Source organism: Arvicanthis niloticus, chromosome 2, assembly GCF_011762505.2.
Source record: "Arvicanthis niloticus isolate mArvNil1 chromosome 2, mArvNil1.pat.X, whole genome shotgun sequence".
NCBI lineage: Eukaryota > Metazoa > Chordata > Mammalia > Rodentia > Muridae > Arvicanthis > Arvicanthis niloticus.
In genome coordinates, this window is record NC_047659.1 from 27,482,703 (window position 1) to 27,502,179 (window position 19,477).

The window sequence follows — 19,477 nt, forward strand, 5'->3', positions numbered from 1 at the left end:
TTTAGTCTAAGAATGAGACATACACTTTATACATAAAAGATGTACTACTTTTACTATTATTAGTTCCTGTCTTAGTCAGGGTTTCTATTCCTGTACAAACGTCATGACCAAGAAGCAAGTTGGGGAGGAAAGGGTTTATTCAGCTTATACTTCCACATTGCTGTTGGTCACCAAAGGAAGTCAGGACTGAAACTCAAGCAGATCAGGAAACAGGAGCTGATGCAGAGGCCATGGAGGGATGTTACTTACTGGCTTCCTCAGCTTGCTTTCTTATAGAACCCAAGACTACCAGCCCAGGGATGGCACCACAGTCCCACCCTTGATCAGTAATTGAGAAAATACCTTACAGCTGGATCATGTGGAGACATTTCCTCAAGGGAGGCTCCTTTCTCTGTGATAACTCTAAGACCTTGTGTCAAGTTGACACAAAATCAGCCAGTACACTTCCTGATAACATTGTTCCAAAATGATAAACTAGAGCCAGTTTGATTAGCAGTTAAAAAATAGCAGAAGAGTAAAGTCTTCAGTGAATCTAGAATTATCAATGGTACTAAAAACAACTTAAAATTTAATGCTGTAGTTTAACATGCTAAATAGCTGTACAATTTAAGCTACTGAAATGAAAAAAAAACACACAAGCCATCATAGACAAATGTATGATTTATTTTTGGAAAAAATAATTAAAGTTTTCCCAATAAAGGGGAGAATTAACACTACGAGACCATACATACCTTGGTTACAAGTTGATGATCTCATTTTCCAGAATATGGATGTGTTCAACATGTACTCCAGAAAATGAACTAGCATTTGCAATTTTGAAACCCCACGTCATCTGTCGATGTAAACCCATAAATGAAATAAATACCTAAAAACAAGAATCCTCTAGAAGCTGAGGTCCGTGACAGTGTTTATATAGAGCAATCCATTACAGACAAAGAGTGCTGCAATTATCACAGTGCCACTTGCTAGTTTCCACTGAGCTTCCTCATGATATGGCTGTCTGCTGTTGCATTAGTGAAGATGCTTCCCACAACCACATGAGTGCCCCAGAGACTATGACGGATCACTTTACAGCAGCCAAGGTCATCAACAGAGAATCCTAAATGCCGGTACCGTTCATCTGTTTCAAAAAGTGTGTTGTTTGTATATGGTCCAAAAAACTAGAGGAAATAAAAAATGAAGTAAATTTTTTTCATTAGGAAGACACTGTAAGAAAATTCATGTAAATGCAAATGTTTATCTGTTTCATTGTATTTTTTAGCCATAAAAAGTGACATGCAAACCCTAAACAATTCTAATATACCCTTCCCAGTTCTTATGCATGCTGAAAATGGAAAATGAATCATTTAGGAAAATTCAAGCTACCTAGAATTAAATGTATAGCATTATACAAACTTTAAAGATTAATGAAACCCAAGAGAATTATGTATAATTCATCTCCATCTCTTCTATGAAAGGGGATTTCTAGTCTATATGACACTGTACTTGACTGAGAAGCAAAAAGTATATATTTCTAGCTTAAAATTAAAAAATGAATTTATTACTTCTTGTGGCTGAAGTATGTGACCACAAGTATATAAAAACTTCCAAAAAGTTACTTCCCTATTTTTTTGCACTTTATATTTTCTTAACTTCAAATACTTTGGTCCTTTAAGAAACTAGACTAGACCACAGTACTTTCTAAGCTTTAGCTTACAAAGAGTAAATAAATTCTTTCTTTCTTTCTATCTATCTATCTATCTATCTATCTATCTATCTATCTATCTATCTATCTATCTATCAATTAATCATTAACAAAAACAGTGCTGTATGTGTCTCCTAGAATAGCAAAACCAATGAACTTATAGTAATCCTACTTCTTTGGATAATATTTTGAGTTGTAAAAAAGTCTAAACAGATTTTCTTGTTTTGTTTTGGCTAATAGGACAATTACAATTTTATAATAAGAACTGTATCTACTCCATAAAATATGGCTTTCAAAATATATTTACTTACTGCCAAACCAGACGATGGGTCAATGAAGTCAGCCCAGTACCCTTCAGCCCGAAGAGCATAGCAAATTTCCTTAGCACCATTAATGAACTACAGGGGAAAGAGGTGAAGTCAGGGTTCAACCCAACAGCACTTAGATTAGTTTATATTTCTTAAAATAAAAGTTAAATGAGTATCTTTTGCTTCAAAGAAAACTACTGGATTAATAAAAAAGACAAATTAAGACTGTAAAGTCAGATTTTTGCGACTTCAAAAAAGTTTAACCTCTGTAATAAAACCTAAATGTTATACTTTTCTTCAAATCTCTTTCTTTACAAAGTATATCCAAATCACTTCTGTATTATTAACTCATATGCCCTAAACTTGAAACCATAGCTTTTTTTTTTTTTTTTTTGGTATAATGAAGATCACAAATAGATAAGCAAAAAGTGGGGGAAAAAAAAAAGAGCTAACCTATCTACTGGTTAATAGAAGTTGTGAAGCAGGGCTGGAGAGACAGTCCTGTGGTTAAGGGCTGCTCCTCCAAAAGACCTGGGTTTGATTCTTAGCTCCCACATGCCAGCTTACAACTGCATAACAGTTCTAGAGGATCTGACGTCCTCTTCTAGCCTCTGTGGGCACCAGGCATAGACATAAATGTAGACAAAACACCTATAAATAAATGAAGCTGTGAAAGATTCAATGATTGTGTGTTTTTCAAATGTATCTATCCACCCATATAACCACAAAATATCCCTGAAAAGGCAATTAAAATGGGAGTATGACATAGTACAATCATGAAGTTTGCCCAAGGCCCTAGGATAAATCACTAGCATATTACATAGAACAAAACAAAACCTGAATGCACAGGAAGGTGGAGCAGAGGAATAAACTTACAGATGTTGTGTATACATGTGAATATCTCATGTACACATCAGGACTTTGGTCTTACTATCTTGATTTCTATGGTGTACTTGCCAACCAGAACTGTTAGTAGTGAAAAGCTGAAGTCTAGACTATCCTGCTGACAAAAGGCACATGGATGTCTAAATCCCAAGGGCATGCCTTTACTCTAGTTGCAACAGAGACCAAAACTCTATATCCTGTTGAAAGCTATACACTGATCAAAATATGCAAGGCAACTATTCTTATGCCTCAAAAGTCCTGGTGTTTGAGAAAATGGGAGCGAATGCCAACCTTCATCTCTAGAAACATATTTAAAAGCATGAGTGCATGCCCATTTTTGTCAACCTGACACAAGCTAGAGTTTTTTTGGGAGGAGGATGAAAAAATGTCTCCATCAGATTAGTCCATAGGCAAGTTTTTTTTTTTTTTTTTTTTTTTGTGAGGCATTTTTTTGATTGATGATACACATGGGAGGATCCTGCCTATTATGGATGGTGCCACCCCTACACAGGTGGTCTTGGGTTATATAAGCAGGCTGCACAAGACTTGGAAAGCAAGCCAGTAAACAGTGTTTCTCCATGTTGTCTACTTCAGTTCCTGCCTCCAGGTTCCTGCTTTAAATCCCTGCCCTGACTTCCCTCAGTCTCACCTGTGATCAGTACACGTAAGCCACATCAACTCTTCTCTCCCCAAGCTAGGTTGGGTGTTAATTGCAGCAACAGAAAGTAAACTAGGACAAAGTGGAATCCAAGCAAAGTGGTGATGTCACCAAGTTAAGGAGACAAAAATATAAGAATTCTGGGCGGCTGAAACACCTACAATTTGTCTGGCAACTAATGCAGAGGTAGACACACATCGCACTCCTGAGTACCCTGGCTACTTAGAAAAAAGCTGAGCTGAGTAAGCAAGAGGCAAGATTATTCTAGCAGGCCTAGCAAATACCCATTTGAAACTTGAGAACTGAAAGGTAATTTGCAGGGATCACATAGGCTGGGGAACATGGATTTCTGGTCTGTCAAGAGTGAAGAGACACAGCACTTCTGGCATTTAGCTGACACTGACTCTAATGGCCAAGACTCAGGAATGCAGAATATTCTATACCAAACACTAGCAAATTACAGTCCCAGAGCAAGTCAAACTCACTACCTGTTTAGATAAGTCATTTTACTGACACAGCTACATCTATTCATGTATTTAATATCTATGGTTGTTTTAACAGTTCAAGGCAGAGCTTAGAGCTAAGATGGATTGTCCAAGATGCCTGTAACACACAAGTCCCCCATCTAAGGATTTATTTTTTATGGTTTTTGTTATGTGTGGTCAACTGCCCTCAAAACACACTGATCTAGAAATTTTAGAAATGATTAAATAATTTGTAGGTTTTAATTGTCAAGCCATTCTGAGTAGTGTGATAAAATCTCACAGCACCTGGCCAACCTGCCTGGGATATGAACCATCTCCTGGTCCACTGCTTCCCTACAGATGCTATTTACCTGTTAGACACTTACTAACTGTCTTGATTATCAACTTGACTGTGGAGGTAGCCCAGTAACTCTGCAGAGTAACTATTATTTTCCTTAATAATGGCCCCCCTGTGCAACATCAGAAGTTTTAAAAAAAACTTCCTTTAAGCAAAAGGCAAAAGTATAAAAAAATATTTTGAAAGAGACCATATTCACATACCTTTGTTTATAACAACTGTTAATCTGAAGTATCAGTGATAACTGTTAATCATTAAATAATGTACTGCTAACATAAACTCAGCTCTATCGTAGGCTTATAAATACACTCTAATCAAAGTTATTGCCTTGCTCTTATTGGAACTTGTTAAAGTTTATAGGAGGCTACCATGTTGGCACTAATGAGGCAGACCAGATCAAGCTGGAATGGACTTATTCACACTACTGTCATATAATTAGTAATCAAACTGAATCTAAAATAGTACAGTTTTCAAAAACAGCCAGATGACTGACAAAAACCAGTAAGAAGGAGCCTTGTATTCCTGAGCCAGCATGACAACAAAGTCCTCCCTATTCATCAAAGGCAAACACTGACATCTGCTGGAAAAAAATCAGAATTGGACATGCAGAATATGTTACAAGTGGTTCCAATAAATTCATTAACATACTTCAATTAAAATGTTTTTTCAAGAAATTTAGCTTGTACAAGTCAAACTTCACACTTGCCACAGGAATCTGAAAGAACTATATTGGAGTCAATACCAAATTAGAAGAATGACCTCTGTGGCAGGTCACTATGTGCCAAGAACTATACATTTATTAAGCTTTTAATATATAAATAAGATGTCTGTTAATACTGCCTACTTTAATTCTCTTAAGTCTGAAAGTATGTTTTTAGATAAGGTCTCTCTCACTATGTTTCCCTGGCTATCGTAGAACTGGCTATATAGCCCCAAACTCCCATAGATCCACCTGCCTCTGCCTCCTGAGTGCTGGGATCAAAGGTGCAGGCCATCCACAAGCCTGAATGTTGTATGCTTCTATATAATTCCAACTTAATTAGGATATAACAAATATGCTCACATCTGTTAAAGTACTATGACATGTATTAGTAAACTCTATGTGGTACATTTGAGTAACACGTTATTACCATAAAATACTGCTGAATATGTAAACTTTAATATATTATCACAAATGAAGAAAACCATCTAGTTAACCCTAATAAATAATACAATGCCTGACACTATCTTGCATGAAAACCAGCAAGGGGATTTTTCAACTGGAGGAGGCTAAGGCACTCGTAAATGAGTCATTCTTAATCTATCACACAGAGAAATACTCTCTCTTGTCCTACAGAAAAATTCATCTTACCCATCATCAAATTTAAGGTAATTACCACATAGTTTTGAATTATTAAAGATATATGTATATAAGTAACTATCTGAACATTTTATCTGATTGATAAAAAGAATGCTAAGGTAGAAGGTAAGGTAGGGTCATAGCATATATATTAAGTTAATTTCTGGGGTAGGCATATCATAAGCATCTATCAAAATTTAAAATGACAGTAATTCAGCCATCTTCTATCTAGGAGTCTATGGAGATTAGTGCTCAGAAAAATGGATATAACAATGATTTTCACAGCTGTGTCAGTAACAACAAAGTTGAATTTTCAATTTAAAAATTACAAAAGAAATCTTAAAATAATTTCAAAATTTTAGTTTACTCATAATACAATGAATATTTTATGGAAGAAATAAAATATATCTACATATACTGGTATAGAAAAGTATCAAAACATATCTTTAGGTTAAAAGCAAAGGGCAAGAAAGAAGATGTGTACATTATGGTATTCTGTCACACTGTTCAGTGTTATTACTTACTCCTTAGAGGTAACTGGGTTGCTTCTCAGTATTTACTTGATAGGTTATGGAGTAATATATTTTAGAAAAATTTGGAAAAGGAATAAGTAGAACTCAATGTTTCAAGAATATTAAGAAAGAAGGCATTGGACAACATTATTTACTTAAGCCATGTGTATGGCTACTTTGCCTGCATGTATGTCTGTGACAATATGCATGTATGGTGCTTATGAAAGCCATAGAGGCCAATGGGTCCCTTGAAACTAAAGTTACAAGTCACCACGTGGACACTGGGTATCAAATCTGTGTCTTCTGGAAGAGCAGCAAGTGCTCTTGGCTGCTAAGCCATCTCTGCAGCCCCTGAAAGCAGCATTTTTTTTTTTCCTTGAAAAAACGGTGCTGTTTCTTCAGTGTTTGAAATAATTCACAGAACAAATACAAACCAGAAAGACAATTTATCTCACGCAAAAGACAGTAGTTGCATTGGCTAAATGCATTAGTGGTAACTCAAGGATTACCAGGATGTACTGTTGTTGGGTAGTTTAACAGAGAGCCCTGATTTGAAGTCTTTACTTGTCTCCCTGTAGCTTACGGTTTCTGGCTTATCTATAAACCTGTCAGCTCCATGAGACTGGATCTGTTCCTGCCTGAATGTTGTCGTGTCTTATCTGTCCCTAGGTCCGTGTCCCCAATGGGCTTTTGCTCTGTATTTACTTTTTGGCACAGAAAAGCCTCACATGGGGGAAGAAATGAAGGATACTTTACAGAAATCTTTAACAGAGTTTTACAAGGGATTATGTCAGAAACAATCAGGAAGGCCAACATTCACTTATAAAATGATATTTGTGTGCTGTTCCCAGCATTTATGGTGGTTATTTATTGTGTAAGGTTTCTTCCAAACTGTTAGCTGCTTTCACAAATGATTATTACAACACAAACATACACATTTATTATTCTGGGTCAGAGCACAAAAGAGTACATAAGATTACAGGTATGCAGTAGTTTTGGTTATAAAAGCTGATCATATGGAAAATCCAAGTCAAGTAAGGTTGCTGCTATATTGTTCTCTTAAAGGCAGGTTAAACACACACACACACACACACACACACACACACACACACACACAGGCTGAAGGGGCTGGAAGAGCACCGCCTGCTCTTCCAGAGGTCCTGAGTTCAATTCTCAGCAACCACATGGTGGCTCACAGCCATCTGTAATAAGATCAGATGCCCTCTTCTGGTGTGTCTAAAGACAGCAACATATCCATTTGTGTGTGTGTGTATAAAATAAATAATTCTTAAAAAAAAAAAAAAAAACAAACAAAAAAAACCCAAAAAACAACCGCCAGGCAGTGGTGGCACACGCCTTTAATCCCAGCACTTGGGAGGCTGAGGCAGGCGGATTTCTGAGTTTGAGGCCAGCCTGGTCTACAGAGTGAGTTCCAGGACAGCCAGGGCTATACAGAGAAACCCTGTCTTGAAAACAAAACAAACAAACAAACAAACACCCCAAAAACAAAACAAAACAACAATAAAAAAAAACCCCACACACAAAAACCCAAAAAAAACCAACCAAACAGAAACCGATCACTCAATAGTAGGACAGCAGTCTAAATCTAAAGTAACTTCAATGTGTATTATTAATTCGGCTCAGAGATCCAGCACAAGTGCTAGTTTCTTTGCATGTGAGAGGGATTTTCATAATTATGTGTCAGCATGACTGGTGTAGTGGCATTTGAGTATGACAATGTTACATTACAAGGACACTGAAGAATTACCTTCTCCAAGAGCACCTCTCTCTCAACCTCTACCTCTTCACTCCAGACAGTCATGTCATTTTCAGTTTTCTGGGTTACAGTCAGGATCATCAGTTTGCTATTAGCCACTTCCGGAAAAAGTGACTCAAAATCTAAAACCAGTAATATAAATCCCAAGAAGAAAACAAACAATTAGCTTTACATGAAGAGCTCTAGTCCCTAGAAATAACTTCCTATGATGAAACTGTTCTATTCTGCCACGGCAGATTTACAAGCCTACACATGTGCTGCTTTTGAAGAGTGAAATGAATGCAGCTTTACAGGGTGAGCTGAGATAGTGATACGAACAACCCTGAGGGTTAAGCTACATCATGCTGTTTTGATTTGACATCATTTTCAGATGAATTTATTATTAAAAGTTTTCTGACTACTGCCAACATGCAGAGAATAAGTGACTGAATATACAGCCACCAATGGGACATCTACACCACAACAGCTCCCAGAATTCAGGAAGGATAGCACATGATAGGACCTATACCTATGAATTCAGAGAAGCTATGCAGAAGACTTGCACAAAATCAAAACTATTAACATTCCAGCATGAAGCAAAGAGAGGGTCACTAGTCCTCACCCCTAACTGAGGCACTATGGACAGCAGATGGCATCTAGGGGAAGACGACTCAGTTTTCTTTAATGATGTGGCTTCTGGTAGGCTCGCCATGCTCTTGGCAGCACCAAACAGACTCCATAGTTTATTTTTTAAAAAGTGAAAGATACAGAGTACGGTGGGCTGGGAATAGTTCAGGTAGGTGGTTGGACCCTCAACAACAGAGAGGAATGGAGATAAATATAATCCAAATTGATTGTATGAAATTCTCAAAGAATTTTCTTTGCATATTATATATAAACTTAAAAATCATAGTTACAAGGGTAGAAACATAAAGTTTAAGGGAAAAGTTACTATAAATCCTATTATTCCTGTATTAGTGAACATGAATTCAGATGTCAGAGATCAACAGTCATTGCTAGACAGACAATAAATATCAACAAATGACCTTACAAGTACCTTAAGTCCCTCATTAAGCACATGAAGACATTACTACCATTATCTAATACTCATTTTGCGTTTCAATTCAGAAAGTACAATACCTCTCCGCAGCAGTTCTGGACATGTCTGGATTGCACACTCAACTCTGGCACTTTCAAAGTAAGTTTCTGCACTGTTAACTTCTTGCTCAACAGGCGCATCGTTATCCTTGGGGACAAGAACAAGGATGAAAGGAAAAATTTGAGTGTGAATAACATACCATATTTCTTAAGAATTTAACTTTATTTAAATATTAATATTTCTCTAATATTCTGGCATTTGATAGGAACAGAATTTGGCTAAGAAACAGGCTGAAATGCTGTAACAAAAATGTTACAATGTTACCTTTTGTGATATTTAGGTGGCACTGAATTATTGTAAAATTGGGATGATGCTAATTTATAAAATAATGTAAGTTGACTCATATAGCTTTGGCTATAGAAAGTGTTAAGGTAGCTACCTAGTTGAAATTTAGCCATATCTTATGCTTTTACCCTCAAATATAACAGATGTAGCAGAAGAAAAGCAGCATTTATAAGAACTGCGGTTCAACATGACGTTGCTACAGTATTAAAGCTCCGAGGGATGGAGTATGGGAGGAAAAGGCTTTGCTAGCAGGATTCAGGAAAAGCCGAAATAGCAGCAACCAAAAATGCCAATGACCTAGTGACTAAAGAATAACTTAAATGAGAAGATTAAGAAAAGAATTTGTGAGAAAGATCAAGTATTTGGTACAAAGAGGAAGAACAAAAACGAGAAGACTGAACAAGAATCTGATACAAAAAGATCCAGGAAGTCAACAACATCCCAATGTCCTGGCATCCAATACAAAACATAGTTTGAGAGACTAGTGTACCAAATAATATAGTTGTATTTAAAAATCTGTACCAGCAGGGGCAGCCAAGCTGGTTCAGTAGTTAAGACTATGATTGCTCTTGCAGGTGTCCCAAGTTCAGTTCCTAACAGGGACTTCAGGCAGCTCACAAGCACCTGTAACTCCAGCTCCACAGGATCTGATGCCTCCTGTCTACATGGGTACCTGTACTCATGTGCAGAGACCCAAACACAGACATATATACCACATAATTAAAAAAAAAAAGTCTTTAAAAACAAACAGAAACTCATTACTATCACAAAAATCGAACCAACTAACCAAACAAAAACCCCTCTAGTTAAACTATGTAGCAATGTTATATCTTAGGAGCTGGACCAAAACTCTGAAATGTATGTAGCCTTCTATTTCCAAGAATAATGGTGAGCCGAGTGTAGCAGGACATGCCTTTAACACCAACCCTTGGGAGGCAAAAGCAGATGAATCTCTGAGTCAGAGGCCAGCCTGACCTATAAAGTGAGTTCCAGGATAGCCAGGACTGTTACACACAGAAACCCTGTCTTGAAACAGCTAAAACAAACAGCAAACAAACAAATACAAGAACTCCAGTTACACAATTATAACACAGGGCTGAGGAAGTATTCTAATGTAAACATGAGGATCTGAGTTTGGATTCTCAGCATCCACCTACAGTGCTAGGCATGGAGGCACACATCCGTGTCTGATGCTGGGGGCCTTGCTGGCCAGCCTTGCCAAAACAGAAAGCTCTGACACAGTGACAGACTCTACCTCGAAGAGTAACATGGAGAAGCAACTAAGGAAAATACTCCTGCATCAACTGTGGACTCCATTCATGCCGGCTGAGCAAGTATACCTGCACAGACATTTGGACATGTGCATGTACACACACACACACCCCAAAAGCAAAAAAACCAAAAACTGTCTCCTTATCCTTTAGAATTTGTTTTTCTTTTCTTCCCCCCTAAAGTCAAACATTTATACTGCTTTCTTTTTAGTTGACAAGATATAATTGCCCCAGGTGGTCCGAACACACAATGTAGGTCAGGCTAGTTTTGAACCTACAGAGATCTTCCTCCTACTGGTCAGGTATGGAATTACAGGCATGTGCCATCATCACTGCTCCATAAGTAATTTTAGAATTACTAGAATTTTAGAAAGACAAGAAACCTTAGTCTTTAACAATACAGAAAACAATTCAGCAGTCACATTTGGAATAAGTAGTTCCCAGAAACGTACTCTGGAGGAACTATCAACAGAGTGAAGCTGGTCACGCTGCTTTTATCAACTCTGCCTTTTTTCCACCTCAGTAAAACGTACACAGTGATAGAAAAGCAATGTGGCAGTACTAGCAACCAACCTGGAACTCATTCACATACTGTGCCATCACAAACTCATGTCTTTCAGTTGAAAGAGGCTCTGCTAGAACATCAGGCAAAGTTTTATGGGCCTGGCTTTTCTTCTGTGAGGCAGTCCCATTGAGGTGACAATCGAAGCCTATATTCCCAGGAAGCTGGAATCTCTGGTCCTGAGGTCCAAAGGGTCCCATAGTTTCATCAGGCCACACTGTTCGGGAGCCTGAAGGGAACACGGGTCATACACAGGTTAGTCTTCAGGTAATATAAACTGGGGAGTTATAAAAACAACAAAAATCAAAACCAGGGAAACTGTAGGGCTTTAAATGACTGCTCATCTTAAATCATAGTAAAGGTTTGGAAGGAACATGAATTCCATGTTTAATACTTTTGGGACACATTAGGTTAAGCTTCTAAAAGCCTTTGGTTTTTTTAGCAAGAATTATAAATTTTGAAGTATGAAATGTATAATTTTTAACAACTTTCTAATCACTACCTATCCTCTTTAAACAGCCTTGGACAATGACTCATAATTTAGAAACTGCTGCTGAGAGAAATAATAAAGAATATTTATCAAGAAAGTACCATAATTAAAATATTTTAGTATGATAGTGATGCAAATAACAGATTAAAAGAGGCACTGAAGATGTCAAGTAAATAATTCAACAAATACAAATTAAACATACAAAATGCCTGCTTCACTGACAAGCTTTAGCAAAGAACTGTAATTACCTCATAGCTTACAAAATCAAAAGACCTGGTTCAGGAAGACTGTGTATGTCAGGTGACAGAAAGAAACTAAGTTCATGAAACTGGTTTTAGGACTGGTAAGATGACTCAGCGATTAAGAGTGCATACTGAGCTTAAGACATGCTAAGTTCAGTTCCTGAACCAAGTGGGGCCCGCCTGTAACTCCAGTTCCAGGGGCCTGAGCACTCTTCTGAGTATGTATCCTTTAAAAACAACACTTACTACATTACTCCTCTGTGAGTACCTGCCCTCACATGCACACATCCACACACAGAGCCACTCCCAATCATAGAAGTAAAAATAAAAATAAAGTCTTAAAAAAAAAAAAAAAAACAAACTAGAAGTTTTGGACCCAAGTGTAGATAGTACTGGACTTCCAATGGCTCAATTTAGTATTTTTTTTTTTAGCTTTATGACAGTATGAATACAATATGCACTTAACGTTGAATTTTGACAATTGCCTTCAGGTAGCAACAGACTATACAATGATCTCTTTCCTGTTGTTAGTGAGCTGTAGTTCTTAGTCATGTAATACATGCAGGAAATACACAGTACACTGTGTACCAAACTATGATATTCTGGAGATTAAGTATATCAAATGAACTCTTAACTCATAATATTTCAGTTATATGTTTACTGGCATATAATTCTATAAAGAACATTGTTTTAATATATTTTTGTAATATTTTTATCTTTCTGATATATCTAGGCAGAACGTTATTTTCAATAGAGCAAAAGTTTAAAAAAAATATAAAACTCCAAGAAAAACTACTAGAGAAAGCCCAACATAAAGGTTTGAAACAAGCATGTATATATATATATACACATATACATATGTATATATATATATATATACACATACATACACACACACACATATATATATATATATATATATATATATATATATATATATATATATATAATAAAGGCAATAAATCTTTCACTTACATATATCTGGAGGTGCACTGGCCACATGAGACTCATCAGAGCCTGAAGATCCTGCAGTTGAAAAGGCTCTTGGATTGATAACTCTTTTCATTAAAGAACAAAATCCTGGGAGATAGGAAACCAGTCTGGCTCTGTTACAGAGCACCTAATAATAACAGAGAAATTGACATTTTTTGGCTATAAATAATAAATTCTGACAGACCTTCACATTGTGTTTTATCTTTGTATGTGAGTGCATGCATGTGTATGATGACTGCACAGGTGTGTGCTTGGGTACACTCAGAAGCCTAGAGGAGAACAGCAGGAGTCCTGTTCTAGCACTCTCTACCTTACTGCTGAGGAGATACTATGGTGGTCATCAAGTCCCAGTGACCTTACTGTCATCTCCCCAAGTGCTGGTGTTATAAGCATGTACCTGGACTTTTACATGGGTGCAAAGTCAAATTTAGATTCTCAGTTTATGCAGTCAGTTAATTCATCCCACTGTGTTATATCTTTTAAAAACAACACTTACTATATTACTACCTCTGTGGACTACTTACTATGTAACAAACAATATGTGTACTTAAAATTAAAATCAAAACACTCTTGATAGTTGTCAGAACAAAAAGGGGCCACCTATGCCAAACCCCATCAAGGAAGTCATGCTGAGATGTAGGGAGGTCTCTGAGGACATTAAATGAACTCTCACACAGACTACCCAAACTGTAACCTTGCACAAAGGCTACCGTAGTTTTGCTTCTTGCAAAGCTTTGCTTCTGCAAACACTTTTATGGGGATGCGTAGCTAATAACTTCCTGTTCAACTTTGGACTGATGCTACCTGCTGTTGATCCACAGGGCAAAAAACTAATCCAACAAATTATGCAACCTTCTGTATTTTAAAACAGAAAGTTTTTTTTTTGTATTAAAAAACCCTTGAGCCTTGACTTTCCCTGGGTTGCCTATGGCGCACTTGGCTTGCTGCAGTCCTGTAATCACGCTCCCACTCCCAGATCAACTCTTTCCTTCACATTCCCCTTAGGTCCCAACACAAACATTAGAGCAAACATTATTTTGGGATAAACGTGTGTTTTTTCCAATAAAGGTCACAAAGTGATTCTCTAAACACTACCTTATTTAATAAATATTAAAATGTAGAACAACTAGTAAGATCCTTAAACCAGAGAGTGGAGAGTTTATCCTTGGACCTAAATGTTTCCTTCTCAATCCTTTCCTGCTGCAGACTGGGCTAATCAACCCCCAGGCTACTATTTCCTCTTAGTCTGGTGGCAACACTCACTTTCCTTAAGTTTGGCATATCTTTGTACTATGTTTTCCGATCTTACATTTATCCCCCTGACTGAGTTAAATCATTGAATATGTAAATATGAAAGCATGGACAGATTCTAGCAGAATACTTAGGTTAGAATATTTAATGGAGAAGTTGTCAGATGATTTCCCAATCCAGCTGGTGGGAAGCAATGTTTCACTGTTACACAGGTAGTCATTCACTTTCGTATTGCCTATGACCGCTCTTACACCATAACATCAGCGTTAGCCCTATCTGCTTGGTATATTTGCCGGCTGGCCATTTACATTAAAAAAAAAAAAAAAAAAAAAAAAAACAAACCAAAAACAAAAAAACCACTGATGTTGCCTGGCCTGGATATCAGGAGTGAGTTACCATACAGTTGTGAACGCCCACGTTTCAGAGCTTAGACACACTGAAATATGTCTTTCACATGAGAGAAGGGGTCTTCTGTCACAGCCATTTGTGGATAACTGATGCCATCTGAGCACACTAACTCAGAGGCAGTTATTTTCTGACTTTACGGGGAAGCAGACCTATGCCTTCAATGAGAATCATGTAACTTGGGAAACTGTATTAAAAGTTTTTGAGTTTCAGGAAAAAGGGGCTAAAGTTTGAAATCGGTGTATCAGAAGAGTGGCAAGTTCAATTCATCTAGATGCTAAATATGGGCATTTATTTTTAAAACACAGGATGGTAAATAAATCGTTAAAGCCATATGTATATGCATATTTCACTACTAATATCTGCCCAGAATTTATAACACATATAACACAACACCCTTATGTTTAACATCTAAATGGTAACATTTAAATTTAATATAAACAGCATTCTAATAAAGAACTGTTATCTTTTGATAAATTCATCCTACTGTATTCATTTAAAACAAAGTACAAATGTCAGCATTCTATTGTATTCCACCTAACCTCCCTCTTTTTAGAGTAGCAGTATCATAGGACTCTTCATATCACACCCCTTCAGGGCAAGCTGATAAGAAATCACCTTAAAACTTGCCTCATACTGGTAGTCTCTCCTCTTTGGTCTTGTCTCTACAGTCACATCTTCAAATACTTTGCAGCAGGAACACCACCTCAACTAATTGTTGCCATGTTAATTTTTCTACTACAGCTGTCATTAAATTACAACTTGAATGAACTTAAATTACTGAGTACAGCATTCAAGATCCCTGAATATTTCTTTATATCCCAATTCAACGTCACCTCCTATATTATGTCCCTTGTACAAATTATATTCAGGTGGACAGAAATGACACCCTAATATTTAAACAACTCAGAGGGGAAAAGTAGGGGTTTTTTTTATTGTTGTTGTTTTGTATGTAATTCCTGATCTTCTAATTTAAACCTTTAATGATCTAATTTCCACTCATCTCTCAAAACCCAAGGTAAACAATTTTCCCCATAGGTGACGTGAGCTCAAACTCCGATTTTCTCGTCTTCATGGATCTCTTGCCATGGATCTCTTGCGATACCTTCTCAAGCTTTCAAAAAACTATTATGTGCTACTTAAAAAGGATGTGTTCCACATGTGTACCTGGGGTTTGATGTAGCCCAGAAGTGGGCACTGGTCCTCCAGAACTGAAGTTACAGAAGGTTGTGACCAGTCTTTGTGGGTGTTAAGAATCGAGCTTGGGTCCTTGGCAACAGCAGCCTGTGCTTCTAAGAGCTTAGCCCTCTTTCCAACCCCCTATCCTGTGTTATTTCCAATAAAAGCCTTCATATTTCTGATGTCCTTTACCTATGAACTATCTAAGGTAGGCTGTGCATAATATCTGGGCACTTACAGTCAAGTGTAGGAGTGTGAATAAGAACTTTTATTGTGTTTTTGTAGAAATTGTCAGGTCACTTACTATACTGTAAGTGACTATAGTTACTATAGTTAACTTCAAAACTTCAGCTTAACCGAAGCCTTTTTTCTTTTGTAAAGGGCTTAAAACATTTTAAATACTTTCTGAAGTCATTTTTTAGAACTGTTGAAAGGACGCTTGCATTGAAATGGATTATATGCATATAAAATATGGAAATATTAAATTGGAGAAACGAACGCACCAGAATTTAATAGAATGTGCTAAACTAATCTCAAAGCATAAAAATCTAATTTCACACCCTCTGCTCCCCGACACTGCTGATACATTAGGGCGACCATTATGCCAACGTCATCACTAACTCGTCCCTCCGTTTCCTAACAAGTTTATTCTAAGAGCGACTTACATGGGCCATTTCTAGTGAAGAAGGCGGACGCAAATTCTTCCCCCTCTGCAAAGTATCCCTGGGAGAGAGCAAAAACAAAACAGGCTAGTGACAGACCAAGCTGTACCGACAGAGGCTCGGGCCAGGCAGGATCAGCGTGTCCCTCCCCAAAGCCCGGCTTCGGGCCCGGCGTCCCCGGGAACCCGGGGGAACACTCGGTCGCCGGCACTCGGGCCGGGCCGAACCCAGCACGTCTGCGCTCCGAGAGCAGGCTCGGGCGGAGCTGAGTGGGGAGCGAGCGGAAGAACCCGGGGCAGAGGCGGGTCGACGGGGGGGCAATACCGACAGCAGGGGCACGGTCACCCGTGAATGTGCAGAAGAGACCGCGGGTGGGAACCATCCGTACCAGTCACCGCGCGGACTCGGCGCCTAGGATCTCACCCTGTCCACTGTCAAAATGGCGGCTATCGCGGTCCCGGCAGCGGCGCTGTTGACGTTCAGGCCTGAGTAGTTGCCTCCGAAGGCATCGATGCTGTCGGTCGATCTTAGAGTAGAGGATGATCTTGGGTTCCGTAAGGTGAGCTAGTCTTTCACTGGGTAAACTGGTGAAATCAAGGCGGGGCGGGACCAAGTTGGGAATATTTACAGGACTCAGTACCAGTCTCTGCTGAGTCTTTGCTTCATTGACTCTTTGGTACTGTGGACAGATTTTTTTGCTGTTGTTGTTGTTGTTTTTAAATTTTAAAAGTTATTTTTTGCATATGAGTTTTTTGCATGCATGTATATGTGTGCAGAAGAGAGTGTTGGTTCTGCTGGAATTGGAGCTGCCATGTGGGCGCTGGGAGTTGAAGCTGGATCCTCTGAGCTCGTGTTCTTAACTGCTAAGCCGACTCCAACTCCCTTCGATAGATTCTCTATCCTCGTCGAAGACTTTCCTACAGCTTTCAGAAGATTCTGTCTTCTGTTGTTTGCATGACAACTGTTTGTCAAGAACTATTGTTTGTGAGGACAGGTTTTTTTTTTTTTTTCTTTTTCTCCCAGTTCTGCGATAGCATCAGACTCTTAATAGGCTTGGCAAACATACATACATTACATACTGTATCATTAATAGCATATAGCTTATCTAATGTATTTATAAAGAACCTCATAGTTAATTCTGAAGTTTCTATGATTTTGATAACTATATTAATGGCTTTTCTGTTGTGGTGATTAAACACAATGGCCTAAGTAACTTATAGAAGCAGTTGTTTATTTGGCCTTACCATTCTAAGACTCCAAAATTGGGGGATGGGGGTGATTGGACACAAGTAGTAAATGTAGAGACTGAAGCAGAAGCTGAGGGTTCTTACCTTGAACCATAGGAGAAAGCAAAGAGCACATTGGAGATGGTGGGTGGCTTTTAAAACTCCAAAGCACCTCCCCGGCCCAGTAATATACTTCCTCTAGCAATACTTCTACCCCCCCCCCAAAAAAAAAAAAAAAAAAAAAAAAAACCAATATCAGCTTGCAGCCAAGTGTTCCAAAACCTGAGTCTATCAAGGCCAATACAGTAACCTTAGAAGTTTGAGGAAGTATTCATCAGACATTTTGCTGGATTGGAACTTGCTGTTTTTCTCATGTGTTGACTGAAGTAAGAGTGTTTGGGTTAATGATATAAAATGTACTTGTTACTCAATCACATCAAGGGTCCTGACGGTCAATATGATTTATCACCGATTATCGGCTTGGTGAGGTAAAACCCTGCTTCTCCGCTGTGAAGTTACTCTTTTACAGACGTTCAAGGAGGAAGTAAGGCCCAGCTTGTAGGCGTGGCTAGTCATTCTCCTGTTTGAGTTCAGAGTGCTTCATAAATCAGCAGGAGGCCTTGTGGAGGCATGTCTGCTTCCATTTGTCTATGCATTCAGTTATGTATATTAATGTGGATTCATATTAATTTAAAATTCTTTTCAATTTTTTTTTGTTTTGTTTTTTTGGTTTTTCAAGACAGGGTTTCTCTATGTAGCCCTGACTGTCCTAGAACTCACTCTGTAGACCAGGCTGGCCTCAGAAATCCGCCTGCCTCTGCCTCCCAAGTGTTGGGATTAAAGGCGTGTACCACCACTGCCCAGCTTCAATTTTGTTTTTCATATTGATCCGCTTTTGATTTCTTTTAGTTGGCATCTGTGCTTTTTGACATAACCCAATAAGTTTTTGTTTGTTTGTTTGTTTGTTTTTGGTACTCATCAATATTTTTGTTTGTCATTCATTATTACTTGAGATTGTTTTAAAATTTCTGGCATTTAGATACTCCAGAATCATCTTATATTCCTGTCTACCCTAGTCCTAGTATCAACCACATTCCAAAGAGACACAGTTATCTTCTTTAACCAGTGTGAGAGACTTGACTTCCCCATTTGTTATGCATTTGTTTAACTTCAATTCTAGTGTACATGTAAGGCGAGTTCAGAACTCTTAAACTATATTCAATGTACTCATAGAGTGAGTTTCTATCATCAGCTAAGCCTGTGGAAGTCAGATTCGCCAATGATGTGCAATGCTTTTAGGTAGTTCTTTTGTCTTTAGTCTTATACACTGCATTGATATCTAAAGATACTCAGTTCAGCAACCCCACTCTCTTAAAATGAGGTTGTATAATGATTTTAAAATACTTTGAATTGTCTTTCTTTTTTCCTCTTCTTCCTTGTTGTTCTTATTTTTAAATCATTTTTATTTATCTGCATATTCTTTGAGCTCCTAAGACTTCTTTAAATATCTTTGTTGTTTTGACAAATATATACACAGTGACATGCATATATCATATAGGCTAGTTTTGCTATTAAAAATACCCTTTGCTTTATCTATTAAATCCCTTCATCATCTTTAGTTATTAAAACCCATCATCTCTTTGCCCATTGAATGTTTTTGACTTTTTAAATTAATACTTTTATTCTTTTACATTTCAAATGATATCCCCTTTCCTGGTTACCCCTCCACACCTCCCCCATCCCATCTCCCCTCTCCCCTCTACCCTTTGCCTCTATCAGGGTGCTCCT

The 19,477-nt window shown here is 37.9% G+C and overlaps 1 protein-coding gene and 1 long non-coding RNA gene across 6 annotated transcripts in view; one reads left to right on the plus strand and one right to left on the minus strand.

Moving 5' to 3' along the window:
- Nucleotides 1–645: 645 nt before the first annotated feature.
- Nucleotides 646–17,376, minus strand: Mmadhc (metabolism of cobalamin associated D). 3 transcript variants are annotated; one of them, XM_034496279.2, is made up of 8 exons: nt 16,887–17,376; nt 16,467–16,524; nt 12,949–13,093; nt 11,253–11,470; nt 9,105–9,210; nt 7,977–8,107; nt 1,996–2,082; nt 646–1,160 (listed from the first exon to the last, which is right to left on the minus strand). In XM_034496279.2, exons 2-8 carry the CDS (start codon nt 16,473–16,475, stop codon nt 966–968), a joined length of 891 nt encoding a protein of 296 aa, XP_034352170.1. In that variant the 5' UTR covers nt 16,476–16,524; nt 16,887–17,376; the 3' UTR covers nt 646–965. The 3 variants fall into 3 exon arrangements, with proteins under 3 accessions (XP_034352170.1, XP_034352166.1, XP_034352165.1); XM_034496275.2 differs by having other exon boundaries at nt 16,852–16,943; XM_034496274.2 differs by having other exon boundaries at nt 16,788–16,925.
- Nucleotides 16,886–19,477, plus strand: part of LOC143441306 (uncharacterized) — an 85,238-nt gene continuing 82,646 nt past the window's right edge. For 2 of the 3 annotated variants that reach the window (XR_013108591.1, XR_013108590.1), the window contains exon 1: nt 16,886–17,022. This is a non-coding gene — a long non-coding RNA (uncharacterized LOC143441306). The remainder of the gene's footprint in view (nt 17,023–19,477) is intronic. The other variant, XR_013108592.1, reaches the window with a different exon arrangement.